Source organism: Pinus tabuliformis, chromosome 4_2, assembly GCF_031772625.1.
Source record: "Pinus tabuliformis cultivar Carrire ecotype Pingquan chromosome 4_2, CPIR1, whole genome shotgun sequence".
Lineage (NCBI taxonomy): Eukaryota > Viridiplantae > Streptophyta > Pinopsida > Pinales > Pinaceae > Pinus > Pinus tabuliformis.
In genome coordinates, this window is record NC_142304.1 from 496,475,808 (window position 1) to 496,493,971 (window position 18,164).

The following is an 18,164-nucleotide window of genomic DNA, read 5'->3' on the forward strand; positions in this document are numbered from 1 at the left end:
AACCATGTTTTAGAAAATCAATCATGGTCAACTATGGCCATTCATGGTCAATAACAATCCAACGTCGTGTTGTGACAAAGATTGTCTCAATATGAAAATCAACCATGGTAAACCATATTCATACATCACATTATGACAAAAAATATTTCCATATGAAAATAAATCATGGTCAAGCATCACCAATCATGGTCAACCAAGATCCAATGTTGCATTGTGCAAATGATTGTATTGATATGAAAATCAATGATGGTGAACCATGGTCCAACGTCACATTGTCACAAAGATGGTTTCCATTTGAAAATGAATCATGGTCTAGCATGGTAAAGCATGATCCAACATCCCATTGTGACAAGGATTGTCTCAATATGAAAATCGATCATGGTAAACCATGTTTATATTTGGGTTTATAATAGTTATCAAAGGGTTTATATGCCTTGGGTTTATAATATCAATACATTGGGTTCATAATCCTTTGGGGTTCAATATTATTCCCTTAGATTTATAATCCATTAAGTTTACAATATTAATCTCTTAAGTTTATTCATCCCTTAAATTTATAGTATTAGTCTCTTGAATTTATTATTTTCTTGAATTTATAGTGTCAATCTCTTTGTTTTATTAATTTTTTTTAAAAATTTATAGTGTTAATCTCTTTGTTCTATTAATCTATAAATTTATTTTCATAAAATTTAATATTATTCTTTTAAAAATTTACTTATCTATATAAATACTAATACTAATATTAATATTAAATCTATACCATTAACATTTTTGAAAAATTAATATTAAATCTATACCATTAACATTTTTCAGCGTTAATTATGCATATCATTGATATGCCATCAAATATATCAACGACATCGTAGTTGTACGGTTAATAACCCAAACTTTATCTACATCAACCCAAACGCTAATTCGGAGTCGACAGCGATATCTTGGGATCAAGGCCGTGATCATAAAAAATCCAGGCGAAGGATTCACACAGCTTGTTGCCACTCAAATTCAAATTGGCAAAAATCTGGGAGTATATGAATGCGAATGCACGATATCGTGGAATCCAGACCGTGGCCGTCAAGAATCTAGACGAACGATTCACACAGCTCGTTGCGACTTTGTCACTCAAATTCAAATTGGAAAAAATCTGGGAGCATATTAATGCGAATGCACGGGTATGGTCGGGGAAAAAGAAAATACTAGATAATGATTGCGGGCTGCGAGGATGGAGGATGGAGATAAGGTGGCTCTCCAAGTGTTGCGGAGGTCGAGGGATTTGAGATTTTCTCCACCAGACACAACATTGCAGGGGTTAAGCTGGTATTTAGAGGTTCCTCCATTGAAATTCATATACAAAATTCATATAGAATGGAGTGTTGATAGAATCGAAGGACGTCCGAACCCTTAGACATGGCTTCCGTGCCAATGCGGCCGTTGTCAAGGCAGTATACCTCCATGCAAAAGCATCGCCATTTAAGGTTTTTCTTATACCTTATTATTCCCATTTTGTAGATTTACTTGCATCGCAGTTTGAATTGAATGGGGTTGCTCATAAAACAGATTAGGAACCAAGAATTTTGTATGTGATAAGATCCTTAAATCAGCAAACGATGAAGATATGTAATTTGGAATTTCATTTAGTAATATTTTAAGATCCATTCAGATCAGTTTGGCTTCTCGGATCACATACTTAAAAATTTGATCATTGATCTTTATGCTTTTATGTTGACATCATCTTTTAATTCAATCTTTGCGATCTTTTGATTTATGAGGATCACTTCAGGTTGTTCAATAAAATAACTTGAATTGAATTTGAATGTTAAAATTTTGCTGATTGACATGGGTTCTGCTAAGCGATTCTCTCACGATGAATGTGACTAGGATTACAATTTTCTTGGTTTTTTTCTTCTGTTCTTGAAGGAGGTGTTGAGGTATTTTAAGGAAGGTTTCATTGTTTAATGTTAGTTCATTTTACCTAAAACTGATCTTCTTTGGGATGTTTCTTACATACTGGCAGACAAGTAAATATTAGTTCTGAAGTAGCTTCAGACTGCAATATTTAAATATATAATTTGACCAACATTGACTAAATTTATCATGTTCTTTTGGTGCTTCCTTACCATTTTTTGACAGTCTTATTCTAATAATGGTTTTATTTTTATTTTTTTATTACAGAGGACACAATGTGGTCTTGTTAGCACTAATTTTACACTGTGTGAACTGGTATAAACTTTAGAATTCAGCAGTAAAAATCAGCAAACATATAGGAAAATCTGCCCTAAGTGTCGCCAACAAATCTTCCATAACATTTGGTGAGTGCCAGCCTCAAGGGGGGTGTCCCTAGTCTTTGTACCTGCTGTTCTAACCTGTAAATATGCAAATAAACAGTGTCCCTAGTCTTTATACCTGCTGTTTTAACCTGTAAATATGCAAATAAACAGTAAAAAACAGCAGATAAAGGCTGTTTTACCAGTGAGTTATTGGCCAAAAAAGTCAGTAAAAATCCTCAAGTTTAAAGTGTGAAATAGTCCTTTGCAAATCAACTCTTTATATGGAAAAATAGTGTGAGAAGAAAGTGTACCTAAGTGGCTAATTACCCAAATTAATAGTGGATCAGAACAAAATTTTATTCCACGAGAGCCAAAATGTTGGCTGCACCTAGATGATTATCATAGAACTTGAATACAATGATACCCAGGTCCGAGACACAAAGCAATGAGGGTTAGGAAAGAGAGAGAAAAAATATGGGGAGAAGAAAGTATGGCTGCTTGCTCTTGCTCAAGACAGTTTTATTTGGGAGGTTGGCCTTCCACCCACAGATATAGGTTTTTTCCTTTTGAATTTGTGGTCAAGAGAATAAGTTGAATTTTCCATTATTGTGTTGCTTTTTCAAGTGTGATAAAGACAAACACAATTTTCTGCTACAGATAATTACTTTCAATGATATTGTTCTTACTTTAGCACTTCTCGATCGTTAAGTAATTATACTTCAAAAAAGTTCAACCATAAATGCAATAGAGCAGCAGAGATCACAACAGAATAAGCATGTACAAGAGACAAATTTTTTTATGTTGGGAAAAACCCAACAATCTTTTTTTAGGATAAATTGTCCAATTCAACACATGTAGAATCTGAATATGCCAGTCAAATTAACCAAACAAATCATACAGGTCAAACTTGGTCAAAAGAGAGAATTTTATTCTTCTGCAACAACCAGTCAAATCTGGTGAAACAGGCCAAATTTTGGCCCCTGCAACAACCTCGGGAATTTTGGTTCAACTGCCTCAGTCAAATTGTGGTCAAACAGAGCAACAAAAGGTTCATTCAGCGCAGGTAAAACAACCTAGAAAATCATTTGTCAAAGCAAGTCAAACTTCTGATCAACTTTGCTGTTCTTGTCTCTTTCTCTCCCCTTCGCACATGTGGACAAAAAACAGAAGATTTTATGATCCAAACTGATGCCAAATGTAGGTGGTTGATTGGTGTATTTATAGTGGTCAGAGTAGGAGGGTTTTGACCAAGGGTCAAACCCATTCAATTGGTGGGGCCGACCTGACTGTCTAGGGTCTACATGACCTTAAAATGATAATTTAATTTCCTTTGACTTTGTTGACTTGAATACTGACCTCAACTACAAAAATTCAACAGTCCCTCTTAGCTAGGGAGGTATTCACCTTGACTTCCTTAGATGTACATTTGTTGAAAAACTTCTCCATTCCAAGAAAAGATTCAATGAGCTAGTTGTGATGATGTATCCATCCATTGCATGTGCAAAGAATCTCGCATTAGCATCATGCAAAGGGAGTTACCCACTAGTCACATCTCCTTTGCAAAGGATCTAGTCACCCACAAGCCAATTACCCATTGGCTGGTCAGGTACCCCCTGACACAAGACTAGTCCTTGTTTCACCAACCCACCAAGTCGTCACTTGGAACCATGTTAGGTACCCCATGACAAATGGTGAAACCCTGGGCCCATTTACCATTCCCACATGTCGTCACATGCTCTTGAATGGTAAAAATACTTGTCCAATGCTATGAGGCATTCAGTTAACCCACTACTAACTAGCCAAGTAACTATTGGCAATATGGTCAGTTAACCCCTGACTGAGGGAGCACTTCGGGCCTTGATGCTATTTGGGCCAATCTCCCTAGCCACATTGCATGGCTCCCGATCACTACCCATCAATTTTTGTTCCTCTGCCATTTTTAGAATGATATGCAATTGCTTGAGAATCAACATAATTTCTTCTTCCTCTTTCATTTTTAGAATGGTCTGCAAATGCTTGAGAATCACCATCTTGAGGTCTATGAATCTTCCCTTTCGATACTAGTTTAGATTTCTCTTGAGTACATGAGGTCCATAGCTGGTCAAAACTTCGAATTTCTATTCTACCACAAATGCTAGATGCAAATGAATCTCATGAATCAGGTAGACCATTAAGAGCTATAGTTACAAGTTCTGTTTCTTCAATGCTTTTTCCAATAGCCTGAAGCTGATCTCTCAATTGAGAGACCCTCATGAAGTAGGAAGCCACTGTATCATCTCTAGCCATTTTAGCATCGAAGTTGGTTCCTTAAGCTCATTTTCTGACCAATGTTGTTGATGGTATACAATCCTACTAGGGCATCATACATTTTCTTTGAATTTTGAAGTGTTGAAACATATGGAATCAAGTGGTCTCTAATGGATTCAAGAAGAGTTCTCTTAGCTGTGATTGCATACTTTTTGTACCTTGCTTTTCCTTCATTATCCTATGGTTCAGTAACCTTGCCTTTCACATAATCCACAACACCATTCTCCTCAAGAATGAGATCAATCCTTGACTTCCAAGCCTAAAATTTGTAGCACCTTCCAACTTATTCTTTGCCTTAGTAGATGAACCCATGGTCAAAGATATGGTCACAGATTAGATTGCAGAAGTAGGTGTCTGCAAGAGTGATCACAATGCCCTTTTCTTCACCAAAGCCTTGATCCCATATTGGTTTTTCAAGTGTGATAAAAACAAGCACAATTTTCTGCTACAGATAATTACTTCCAATGATATTGTTCTTACTTTAGCACATTCCAGATCATTAAGTAATTATACTTTAGAAAATTTCAACCATAAATGCAATAGAGCAATAGAGATCACAGTAGAATAAGCATGCACAAGAGACAAACTTTTACCCTGGGAAAACCCAACCTTGGGAAAAACCCAACAATATTTTCTTAGGAGAAATTGTCCAATTCAACAAATGTACAATTTGAATATCCTAGTCAAACTTGGTCAAACTGACCAAACAAATCATATAGGTCAAACCTGGTCAAAAGAGAGAATTTTAGACTTCTGCAACAAGCAATGAAATCTGGTCAAATAGGCCGAATTTCAACCCCTGCAACTGCGTCAGAGATTTCGGTCAACTGCCTCAGAATTTCGGTCAACTACAACGATCAAACTATGGTCAAACAAAGCAATAGAAGGTTCGGTCAACGTAGGTCAAACAACCCAAAAAATCCTCAATAAACGCTAGTAAAAGCAAGTCAAACTTTTGGTCAAATGCTAGTGACCCCAGATCGATTAATAATCTTATCTTCAATGAAGTCCATAACAACTTTCTTAGTGGCGTTTTTTGTAGGAATGGCTTCTACCCACTTAATAAAGTAATCGGTTAAAATCCAGGAGTATTCATTACTAGAATTCTCCCTAAATTTCTGTATGAAATCAAAACCCCAATGTTGAAAAGGAGCCTCCATGACCACTCTCTGTAAGGGAAAAGAAGCTAACTTTTGCTTCCCAATGAACAATTGACATGCTTGGCTCGTTCTAACATATTTGTGCATATCAGAAAAAATAGAAGCCAATAATAACCAACTCTTAAGATGTTGTGGGTTGTTGTATTCGCGACATAATGTCCACCACAAAATCTTGTATGAAACTCATAAAGAAGTCTTTTCGCTTCAAATTCATCCACGCATCTAAGTATTACTCCCTCCGCATTTCTTCATCCAAGTCCATCTTGCATAATGCAATACTTAGTTGCTTTCAATCTCAAAGCTCTTCTCTTATGACCAACTAATTGGCTAGTGTTGAAAAGCATAACTAGGTTCAATCTTCATAATGACACATGTAATTATGATTTTATGTAATTGATATAAAGAAGAAAATAAAATTATTTTGTAATACTTGAATCATGGGTTTCATGGAATTCTATTTTTATCGCTGTAGCTCCCATTGAGAGCTTTTAGGGTTGATCATCATAAAGTCTATTCAGTCAATGTTAAAGATTGAAGACCCATTTGGGCATGTAATTCGTTGTAAGAGAAAATTTGTTAACCCTCCAAGACCATGTCACAAGCTCTCCTTGAAGTCGGCCTATGGATGATTCTAGAAAGGCATGTCGGCCTTGTCACAAGTAGAAGTTGACTTATTTTGATGGACAAACCACTATATATAGGTCAGCTTGACCTCACTTAGGGAAGGACTCAATCAAGGATCTGAAATAGAAGAAAAGATGTGAGAAACCTAGGAGAAGAAGCCATACATCAAGCGAGGAAAAGGAAATTTGGGAGCTGAAGTATATTGACCTGTTTTTGGGCAAGAAATCCTTCACACATGTGAGGAAAATAGGTGTCATCTGCTGCAGGAAGTTGAAGTCATTACAGTCAACATAGGAGACCGAATTAAGGAGAAAGTCTAGTCAATAATCAAGCCGAATTTTAGAAGGGAAAGACTACATCCCAGCGAAGGAAACCAAAGTAACAATTTCCTTGACATGCTGCAACTATGGTTTTTGAAGAACGACTGAGAGTTGTAGATCTGAACCAAGGGACCTGTTACTTCTCAAACTAGCAAGGAGCCTAAAAGGGACTCCTAAAGGGACAACTGCTAGGTCAAGGGAAACAATGGAGAATTAGCCTACTATCACCTTAGCTAAGACTCCCTACTCTTTATGGACTTTCACTGATGGGAGGATACCTGGTATATGGAAATTCACTTGTGAAGGATGAGTGAACAAATGGATGTGAAGTGACCTTAATGACCCTGTTCCTAGAAGGAGGTTTAAGAGTGGAGCTTGCTTGCTCTTCAAGCAAGGTACAAAGCTTTCTAGGATAATGAGGTGAGGATTTAAGGGCTAGGTCAGAGGAATATGCCTTGTAAAGGAGTTTCCCAATCCGTAAAATCTTTATTGAACTTGACTTCCCAAGTGGTTCTTGAAGAATTAATTTTTCAAAGGTATGGGACCACACGGGACCAAGTGGACCCAGCCTACATTAAGGGGGTGAGTCTAGCAACCAATGATGATCTTAACCTAGACAAGGAAGGGGAAAGGATCAAAACAAGAATTTCCACTTAAAGGTATCAAAATGATCCTATGAGGTACTAGCCTAGGGAACACCAGGGCAAAGTTTGATCTTAGAGCTAGGGCTTGGGATATCTCATGATCCCACGGTTGGAATGGATTCAAATTTGGAGGGGGCCTTGAGGACACACCATCGAAGTAGAGGTTAGGAGATCGAACTTTTTCTATGCTACTTTGTCGGGAAAGTGATGCCCTAGGTGACCCAACTTGGCTAGACCTAGAAGAGAAGGGGAAGGTGAAGAAAAATGGTTCTTTGAGTGACCACCTATTGGTAGACCAAGGCCTGATCCCTTGGGGAGAATGGAATCTAGGAGAATGATGAGAAAGGACTTTGTTTCTCGGTCAAGGAGGCCTCAAGGACTACTTCGCTTGGCCTTTAGGACAAGAAGAAGTGACCTCAAAGATTTATACTTCGCTTTGCAAAAAAAGATGGCTTATAAAGATAAAGTCAATGGTAGAATTATCCCTAGGAGATTTCATTCAACATACATGGCCCATACATTAAGAGATGCTATATAGAAACAATAATTCCACAATTTCGCAATTATGCAATGCAACAATTAGCCCTAGTATAGCGAAAATCCCATTCCAATGCATGTGACAAAGTAAAACAAGAATAACATTAAATGTGTACTTACATGTAAGAGAACATATCCAACAATCTACAATTTGACAATAAAGAAGCTCCAAGATAAGCTAATCCAATCCAAACATCAAAATTCATAAATGCTCCAATGCATTCTCCAAGAAAGACGTGCGAAGTTCTCAAGAGAGAAGAATGATCCAATCCAAAGTGATGATACAATTGAATTCATGTCTCTCCTATTTATACACTCATTAGGAGTTCAAATTACCTAATTTGAGCCTACATTAGCCCATAAACTAAAATAATTTACAAATAACTATCTATTGGTGACAAGCCCACCAAGCTAGCTCATAAATAAAATAATAAGCCTCCCAAGACTTAGTCGAATGATCAATAATGCATGTCGTTGGGCTCTCTAAGAGGCATAATGAAGTCCACAAGTGCCAAAATGATTAGTTGGACTTCCAAAAGTAATGGACAAGGGGTTGGCCCCTTGCTGTCCACATAATAAACCTATGGTGCTCCCAATGGTTGTGAGGGCACACAAGTGACCTCATGGGTCTCCAAGTAAGTCGAAGATTCCTGTCGACCATCTGTAAGGGGTCAGATGACAGTGTAAGTGATGCCATATCAACATACAAGTCCTGGGTCATTTTCCAAGTGCATGGTACAACTGTGGGGCAGCCTGGGCAAAGGTGAACCAGGTGCATCTTCCTTGTCCAATAGGTGAGTCTCGAGCAATCTTTGAACATCTCTGGGGATCCATGGAGTGTTGTCTAGTGCTGTGGAGGCCCATGGCTCTCAACACACCCCTACATGTGCCAATGTAGCCCTCTAGAGGGTTAGGACTCTATATAGGGAGACCAAACTCAAGATGGAGACCACTTGCAATATTGCATAAGATCCTATGCATCCCCTAGCCTTCCAGTACAACAAGTCATCAAGGAAATTGAGTAAAAGATATTACAAACCATGGACAACAGGTGGGGACTTCATAATGGCATGCCCTTCCATAATGGGCTTTGGCATGTGCTAGTGTCTCCAAGCTCCAAATGGGATTAACCAAGTATCCCATTAGGTGGTTTTCACTTCTAAAGGGGATAATATGTCCAAGGTACATCCTTTAAAAGGTGGTGGCATGCGGTAAAGAGATGAATGGAGAAGGGAATGAAAAGGGGTATCCCTGGGCCACATGCTGGGGTATAAGGGTAGCCAGTGAAAGGGGTAGCCCACACTTGGGTATATAATGTTTAGGACGGAGCAATCGTGGTACACGAGGTGCCATGACCTTGATTTTTCCTCCCTTATTTATATTCCTTTTGCCTTTTGTGATTTTTCTTTAATATATTGCTCGGGGCTCAAGGGGTAAGAGCATGATGTGTGAGATATAGCGATGGATACCCCCTTTTAAGGTAGGGCGGTTCATTGTGCACCAGGGCTTGGGATAATCATGGGTTCCTATATGATGAAGGAGGCTCATAGAGCATGTAGGAACCAGGGTGTTGGCCATGATGATGGGGTAGAGCTCATGTATTGGCTTTTGCCCACGTGCTAAATGTGTTCGTGCTAAATGTGTTTGTCCCAACTATCTTTTGCATTTTATGGTACATTTTCATGTTGAATTGGCCAATTATGCTTTTACTTTTCTTTTCAGCTGCATCAATCTTCGGGGCATCATTCCAGGCTTGACCCAAGGTGTTGGCAAGCGGAGGGGGTAGGCCAACCTTATGTGGACCCAGGTGGGGAAATGATGAATGGGATTATAATGAGTGGAAAGGGGACAATATATGTAGATGAGGGAGCGAGACCACAAAACCAAAATCAGGGTTTCCCATGAAGTACCATCCCTAAAGCGAAATGGTCAGTAAAAGAGATCCCACAGGACTAGAATCCAATGTTAACATCCAAAAAGGGTCTAGGGGATAAGAGCACAAACCTAGCCCATTCATTCTGCCGAATCCCCCCATTAATCCATGCCCATCAGTGTCCATGCTAAGCAAACTACAGTACTCAATTACCAAATGACAAGGCATACCTTTAGGTTCGAGAGGCCCACCTTCAAACATACGATCATGGCAGATGGGTGAGGGACCACATAGCTGGCTTAGGTGGCAGAGAAGTGGCACAGCGAGCTAGTTGGTGGCTGCAAGGGGCTGTTGGCTGCTGGTTGAGGACCGTCTTAGAGAAATTTTTTCTCTTAGGGATATCACCCACAAAATGGTGGGTAACGGGACCGAAATCTGAAGGCTAGCTGAGATAGTGGGAGGAGGAACTTTGACCATTGTTGACTCAAAGGAGTTAAACTAAGAAGGCTTATGACTTGGTCTTGGAGAGGTTGTTGTGTCAAGGGTCTTGGTCTTGGTATTCGTCAATTGGAGTCTCTATAAGAAGAAGAATTCGTTTTGGATTTTCCTTTCAAGTTGAAGGGGTTTTGGCCTTGGTTGATCACCTACATTTTGTGTCTCGTCTCTATATTGCTTATGCTTTGTTAGCTGTTTGATGAAGAAGAACACTATAATAATCTAAACAAAAGAGAAGAACCTAATCTAAAGAAGTAAAAAATATTCACAAGCAGTTATCATTACAAGAGAAATCTCCTAATCGTAATGCCCTAGATTTCTCAACATGGTATCAGAGCTAAGGTGACAAAATTAAGGAAAGAGCATCTCATCAAGGGACACTCAAGCATTCAAGGACCAAATTTCAAGGAGGGCATCAAAGCAAATCTAGAAGATCATCTTGAAGTCAAGATCTACAGAGAAACGTCAAAACCCTAGATTGAAAAGACCACAAAGATCCTACTCAAGTTGAAGAGATCTACAAATCAAATTAACTTGAAGTTTATTGATCCAAGTGAAGCAAGATCAAGGACGTTGTCATCATCATCAAAAGGTTCTAAGACAACCTCCCTCTCGTTGAAGTAAGGATTTCATCTCAAAACCAAATCCTTATCCTTGAAGAAGATCATCCAAGAAACATCAAGACATCATCAAGAAGTCGTCTTCAATCATCATCAACAAGGACATCATCATCGTGTCATCATCAAAGGCTCTAGAGTGATCTCCCTCTCTGTGGAGGCAAGGATCGCCCTTGAAGAGAATTATCTTCATCAGGGAGAAATTCTCTATTATCTATATCATTATCAAATTCAAGGAAGCAACAAGTGGAAGAAGCATCATCCCAAGTAAGTATATTTATGTCTACATCTGAATATGTCAAAATGTCTTTTTGCAAGGAAAGCAACAAACTGGTTGGGGCTTCAAACTTTCTTGCATGGAAGAAGAGGACAGATCTAAATGTCGTTGAGAATGAGGTCATGGAACATGTTAAGGGCTTAACCACCAAACCTCCAAAAGAAGATGCTCAAGCACTTGCGAGGTTTATGAAAGGGGAAGTAAGGGCTCAAAGGATTCTCATAGAATCCATCAAGGATCCCCTCATTCCATATGTATCTAAACTTGAAACTTCAAAAGAAACATATGACAAATTGGTAGAGTTGTTTTCTGTAAGCATTGCAAGAGAAGTTATCTCTCTAAGGCAAGAACTCTACAAGCTAAGGATATCAAAAGAAGAAGGAATAGCCTAATACTTTATGAGTATATTTGAAATCAGGGATCTGTTCAAGATCTGGGAGAAATAATGTCTCACAAAGAGATGACTACAGTAGTACTAAATGCACGATCAGAAGAATGGGGTAACTTCACTTCAAGCATTTATGGGAAGAAAGGAGCTACTCCATTCAAGGATCTATGGTCTCTATGCAAGATTGAAGAAACTAGACCGAAGGCAAACACTAATGTGGGATCAAGTGAACAAAATCAAGCATATGCTACAATGACAAAAAGAAAGGGAAAATTTGGAAAGTTTGGTCCTTTGAAAAGGAAGAAGAACATGGCCAAGATTAATTGCTATGGATGTCAAGAATATGGGCATTACTAGAGAGATTGTCGTAAGCTAAAGAAGGACAATAACAAATGGGGAAGAGAAGAAGCCCATGTCACCGAAGAAGTGGAGGAAGCTGAAAAGAAGAAGTCTAAGAAAGAGGAAGTAAAAGATCTCTACTATCACTGAGATAGTCTTCCTCACCTAGTTCTTTTCAAGTTTTTGTTTTTGAGTTTTCTGTTGTATGATATGGCTATCATGAGTCTTCATAATGACATGTGTAATTATGTTTTTATGTAATTGACGTAAAGAAGAATTTTTATTTTTATTTTTGTAATACTTGAATCATGGGTTTCATGATCAAGGAATTTTATTTTTATAGTTAAATCTCCCATTGAGAGCTTTTAGGGTTGATCATCATGATGTCTATTGAGTTAATGTCAAAGATTGAAGATCCATTTGGGCATGTAATTCATTGCAAGATAAATTTTGTTAACCCTCCAAGACCATGTCACAAGCTTTCCATGAAGTCGGCCTATGGATGATTCTAGAAGGCATGTCAGCCTTGTCACAAGTAGAAGTCGACTTATTTTGATGGACAAATCACTATATATAGGGAAAGCGTCCTCACTTAGAGAAGAACTCGATCAAGGATCTGTGTTAAAATTGGAAACTAGGGCCAAACTCCATGTGGGTCATCTTATTTATGGCAGCTGATATTTTTCTTGGATCCCTCTCATCGAAAGGTGTAGGATTGATCTAAAGATCATTCGATTTTGATAAGTATTTATGAAGATGTGAATTTATTTTGATTATGGACAAATTGTCAAGTCGGCCAGCAACTTATGTAGGCTGAGAAGCCCAACAGTCATGTCTATTCAACCTCTATGTTTTAGTATAAATAGAAGAGGCCTTGAAGTCATTTGTCACACACACAATCACTCACGTGATCTCACTTCATCCTGTTTTGGGTTTGATGAAGATGAGCGCTAGAGGGAGTGCCCTAGGGTATACGCCGCACTAGATAATATGCCCTAGATCTAAATGCAGTCATGGGAGAATAAGCTATATGTTGCTCAAAAAGCCGAAAAATCTAGAAAAGTCGGAAAGCCGGAAAAGTCGGAAAAGCGGGAACTGCCGGAAAAGGCGGAACTGCTAGAAAAGCCAGAAAAGCTGGAACTGCCAGAAAAGCCAGAACTGTTAGAGAAGTCGCAACTACCGGAACTACCGAAAAAGCTGGAACTGTCGGAAAAGCCGGAAAAGTTGGAAATGTCGAAAAAGCCAGAACTGCTAGAAAAGCCAGAAAAGCTGGAACTGCCGGAAAATTTGGAACTGCTGGAAAAGCTAGAGTTGCCGGAAAAGACGGAACCGCCGGAACTGCTAGAGAAACCGGAAAAGTCGGAAAAGCTGAAAATGCCGGAAAAGTCGGAATTGCTAGAAAATCCGAAACTGTTGGGATTGTCGGAATCGCCGGGAACAACCTGAACTGTCGGGAACAGCCGGAATTGCCAGAACTGTTGGGAACTACCGAAACAGCCGGAGCATCTGTCTCCGAAGGAGAGCAGCATGCAAGGGACAACTAACTAACATTGGGACAATTGTATGGTACTTAGCAGCAGATACACCAAGCATGCAATGTTACAGCTAGCATGCAAGAGACAACAAGCATGCAACAACAAGCATGCTAAGGACAACAAACATGCTAGGGACAACAAACAAGCAAGGGACAACAAGCAAGCAAGGTGCAACCAACACATAGGTCAGGATGGCAACATGGTGCAACAATGGCACATAATGCAATACAATGATGGGTACAGTCATGATTAATAGTGATGATGGGTGCAGCATGGTGCAACGCGGTCAGGTGCAACATGATCACGAAATGCAACACAACGATAGGTGGAGTCACCTTGGAGAATTAGTTGAAGCAACATGTCTTCAACTGATCTCATGTATCATCTTCTTAGAGATGATCTATGCTCTTATCTAGATAAGTCAAAGTGTTGACTTCTATTGTAAACGTACTATCTCTCTCTCTCTCTCTCTCTCTCTCTCTCTGCTGAACTATTGAAGAACATATAAGAAGAATTGATCAAGGGTTTCCCCACATTGGGGTTTGTCCCTGGCTAGCGCCACATCTTGTGTCCTCTTGTCTTGGCTTGTCTTCTGCGATTTATGTTTATGTTCTATCTGCAGTTTACTTTAATGCTGATGTGATTGCTAATCTGGAAAAGATATGGAGCTAACTGTGAAAATTGAAATAAATTGCTCTAAGCATAGAACATACCTAAAATTAACATGGTATCAGAGCTGAGGTGAAGACAATGCCCAAGCAAGAGTGAAAGAGCAATCACCGAAGATAGTTGGGAAAGGACAAAAGGATCAGTGGATTCCTCATCCCTCTTCAAATTCATCGAGGGTGAAGTCGAAGCAGAGAATATTATCAGAATGGTGCAGCGAAAGTTTCTGATGGCCTACCTAAAGATCACTTCATTGGGAAGTTCGGATCTAAGGGTGGAAGGAAAGGCGAATGCCATGGTTGCTATAAGTTCGACCATTATGCAAAGGAGTGTCCGAATGGAAGAGACACATTTTTTGCTGAAGATAAAAATCATTCCAGGGACATCGTCAATGATCAAAGGAATGACAGGTAATGCAGGTCATCAAGGAAATGGTCAACTCTTCAAAGAAAGCAAGGAACCCCAGGTATGAAGAATCAAATGTTGTTTTTGATAAGATTAAGAAGCGCTATCTTGTATTGGCCCTCTCCATCAGATTCTTTGGGAATTTGGCCTATTGATTGTAGTGCTTCAAGGCACTTCATCAGATAGATGGGTGCACTCTCTAATTTGGTAGAGATGGAAACAAACATGGGATTATACTTGGAGCTGATGCCACCTATCCAGGAAAGGGTGTAGGGAATGTTATCCCTCAGTTAAATGAGGGTAACTCAATTCATTTATAGAATCTCTTTTATGTACCTGATCGCAAGAAGAACCCGGTGTCCATTTCAGCAATGGAAGTCAAAGGTTTCAGGGTGGCACTCATCGATGGAAAGGTACGTGTTTGAAAATAGAATTTTCAAAGATGTTTTTGAGTTCAGGGTTGTATCAAGTTGCAGGAAGTCTGCTGGGGACCATGTCCATTGACACATAGCACTAAAGGTCTGTGAGTCAGATGGTGACAGGGATGCCTGAATTCAAAAAGAGCATGAAAATACATGTCTGAGATGTACCAAAGGAAAATCTTACAAGGGGACCATTCCCCTCATGTAGCAGGTCCACAGGTTTGGAACAACCTGAGGAGTTTGAGATTCATGATCGGGAATCTCATGTATACAGGTGGAAGAAAGCCCTCTATGGCTTGAAGCAAAACTCCCTGGGCATAGTATGAGAGGATTGATAGTTGTTAGATGAAGTTGAGATTCACTAGGAGTGAAACCGATCCAAACCATTACCCAAAGGTTATGGATGATAGACCTCTCATACTGGCACCTTATGAGGACGACCTATTTCTGACAGGTGTAGACCCTCTCATTTGCAGAAGTAAGAGGGAGTTGGATTTTGAATGTGGGATGATAAATTGCAAGCCTGTGACTACCTCGAGGATATTAACTTTCAGAAGTTATATGGTAGTGATGTCGGACCAGATTTGGGAAATGCCTCTGAGTTTTATAAACTCATTTGTGTTGATGTTCTTGGTGAACTTCCGTCCAGACATATGTTTTGCAGTTAGCATGGTGAGCTCATATTTGGTTGAGTCTCACTGGATTGGTGCCAAGAGTCTTCTGCGATATCTTCGGGGCACAATCTCTCATGGATTGAGATACATTGCTGGAAATATGAAACTGCATGATTATTCGAATGCTGAGTGGGCAGGCAGTGTGGAGGATCACTAGAGCACTTCTTAGTGTTGGTTCTCTTTGGATTCTGCTTTGATATCATGGATGAGCAAGAAGCAGAAATCAGTTGCTATAAACACCGCCGAGACTGAATACACAACTACGAGTAGATCTTGTGTGAAGTTGCATGGTTGCAGAAGCTCTTAAGTGAGCTATTTGTACACATGATGAATACCACTACGATTCTCTGTGACAACCAGAGGGGGGATTCGATTATTGATGAATCCCGTATTCGATGATTGCTCCAGCAGATAGACATCAGATATTGCCTTATCTGGGATATGGTAAGTTGATGAGCGAGGAGGCTCCATCACATTGAGACTGATGTACAGGTTGCAGACATTTTTTGTCAAAACCCCAGGGAAAGGTCAAATCTGTAACTTTCTCGAATGACTTGGAGTCGTTGAGAGACCTTCTTATAAGGGTCCTGCATGTTGCATGCATTGAGCTCTGGGAGCTCTGGGGGGCTTGGGGTACTTACTAGAGCAACATACGACCATAGGGCGACTCACCCTCCCTTGGTGGTGCGCTATGGAACAGGATGATTTGTTCTCCTGTGGGCCAGGATGATTCGTTCTCCGTGGTGACTTTGGAACAGGATGATTCGTTCTCCTGTGGGCCAGGATGATTCATTCTCCATGGCGACTGTGGAACAGGATGAATCGTTCTCCTGTGGGCCAAGATGATTCGTTCTCCGTGGCATCCACTGATAGGATGATTCATTCTCCTGTCGAGGCATCCTACCCATGCAGTCTGGGACTCATGGAAAGTACCTCTCATCTGATCAATGAGCAGGGAAATGAGGATAGGGACCATAGTAGTTCTATCGATGGAAACATCGTTGTATCTACCATACTCCCTATGCTAGGATGACCTCCATTAATCTGGGATTAGTATGAGTGGTTTGAGACACTCTCTTGTGGTATTGATCTAGGATCAATGAAACTGACTTGGGATCAATATGAGTGGTTTGAGACACTCTCTTGTGATATTGATCTGGGATCAATAAAACTGACTTCGGGTCAGTAAGAGTGATGTGACACACTCTCTTCAGATGAAACTGACTTCGGGTCAGTAGAGAATGGTATGAGACATTATCGATCAATTCTTCTTCTTCATGGTTTAGCAGAGCATAACAGAGCAGATTAGAGCAGTGCAGGGCACTGATGGTAGAGATAGTATAGTCGGACATATGGATTAGCTGATGGAGTTCTCCCTAGTTGAGAGGGAGTGTTAAAATTGACAACTAGGTCCAAACTCCATGTGGGTCATCTTATTTATGGCAACTGATATTTTTCTTGGATCCCTCTCATCGAGAGGTGTAGGATTGATCTAAAGATCATCCGATTTCGATAAGTATTTATGAAGATATGAATTTATTTTGATTATGGACAAATTGTCAAGTCGGCCATAAACTTATGTAGGCTGAGAAGCCCAACAGTCATGTCTATTCAACCTCTACGTTTTAGTATAAATAGAAGAGGCCTTGAAGTCATTTGTCACACACACAATCACTCTTGTGATCTCACTTCATCCTGTTTTGGGTTTAATGAAGATGAGAGCTAGAGGGAGTGCCTTAGGGTATACGCTGCCCTAGATAACATGCCCTAGATCTAAATGCAGTCATGGGAGAATAAGCTATACGTTGCTCAAAAAGCTGGAAAAGCCGGAAATGCCAGAACTTCCTAAAAAGCCAGAACTATGAGAAAAGACGGAACTGCCGGAAAAGCCGGAATTGCAGGAAAAGCTGGAAAAGATGGAAATGCCGGAAAAGCTAGAACTGCTAGAAAAGTCAGAAAAGCCGGAACTGCTGAAAAAGCCGGAATTGCTGGAAAAGCCAGAACTGCTGGAAAAGACGGAACTACCGGAAAATCCGGAAAAGCCAGAACCGCCAGAAAAGTTGGAACTGCTAGAAAAGTCGGAAAAGCTAGAACTGCTAGAAAAGCCGGAAAAGCCGGAAATGCCAGAAATTTCGAAATTGCCGGAAAAGCCAAAATTGCCGGAAAAGTCGAAATTGCTGGGACTTTCGGAACTGCAGAGACTATCGGAACTGCCGGGAGCAACCGAAACTGTCGGGAACAGCCGGAACTGCCAGAACTGTCGGGAACTGCCGAAATAGCCGGAGCATCTATCTCTGAAGGAGAGCAACATGCAAGGGACAACTAACTAACATTGGGACAATTGTATGGTACTTAGCAGCAAATACACCAAGCATGCAATGTTACAGCTAGCATGCAAGGGACAACTAGCATGCAACAACAATCATGCTAAGGACAACAAGCATGCTAGGGACAATAAGCAAGCAAGGTGCAGCCAACACATAGGTCAGGATGGCAACATGGTGCAACAATGGCACATAATGCAGTACAGTGATGGGTATAATCATGATTAATGAAGCGTAGCATAGTGATGATGGGTGCAGCATGGTGCAGTGCAGTTAGGTGTAGCATGATGACA

The 18,164-nt window shown here is 40.0% G+C and overlaps 1 protein-coding gene across 1 annotated transcript in view; it reads left to right on the forward strand.

Moving 5' to 3' along the window:
* Positions 1–893: 893 nt before the first annotated feature.
* LOC149170158 (uncharacterized) overlaps positions 894–18,164 on the forward strand; it is a 92,599-nt gene continuing 75,328 nt past the window's right edge. The window contains 1 exon segment of the mRNA XM_089428920.1: positions 894–1,472. Coding sequence (XP_089285046.1) covers positions 1,405–1,472 — 68 coding nt within the window. The 5' untranslated portion in view covers positions 894–1,404.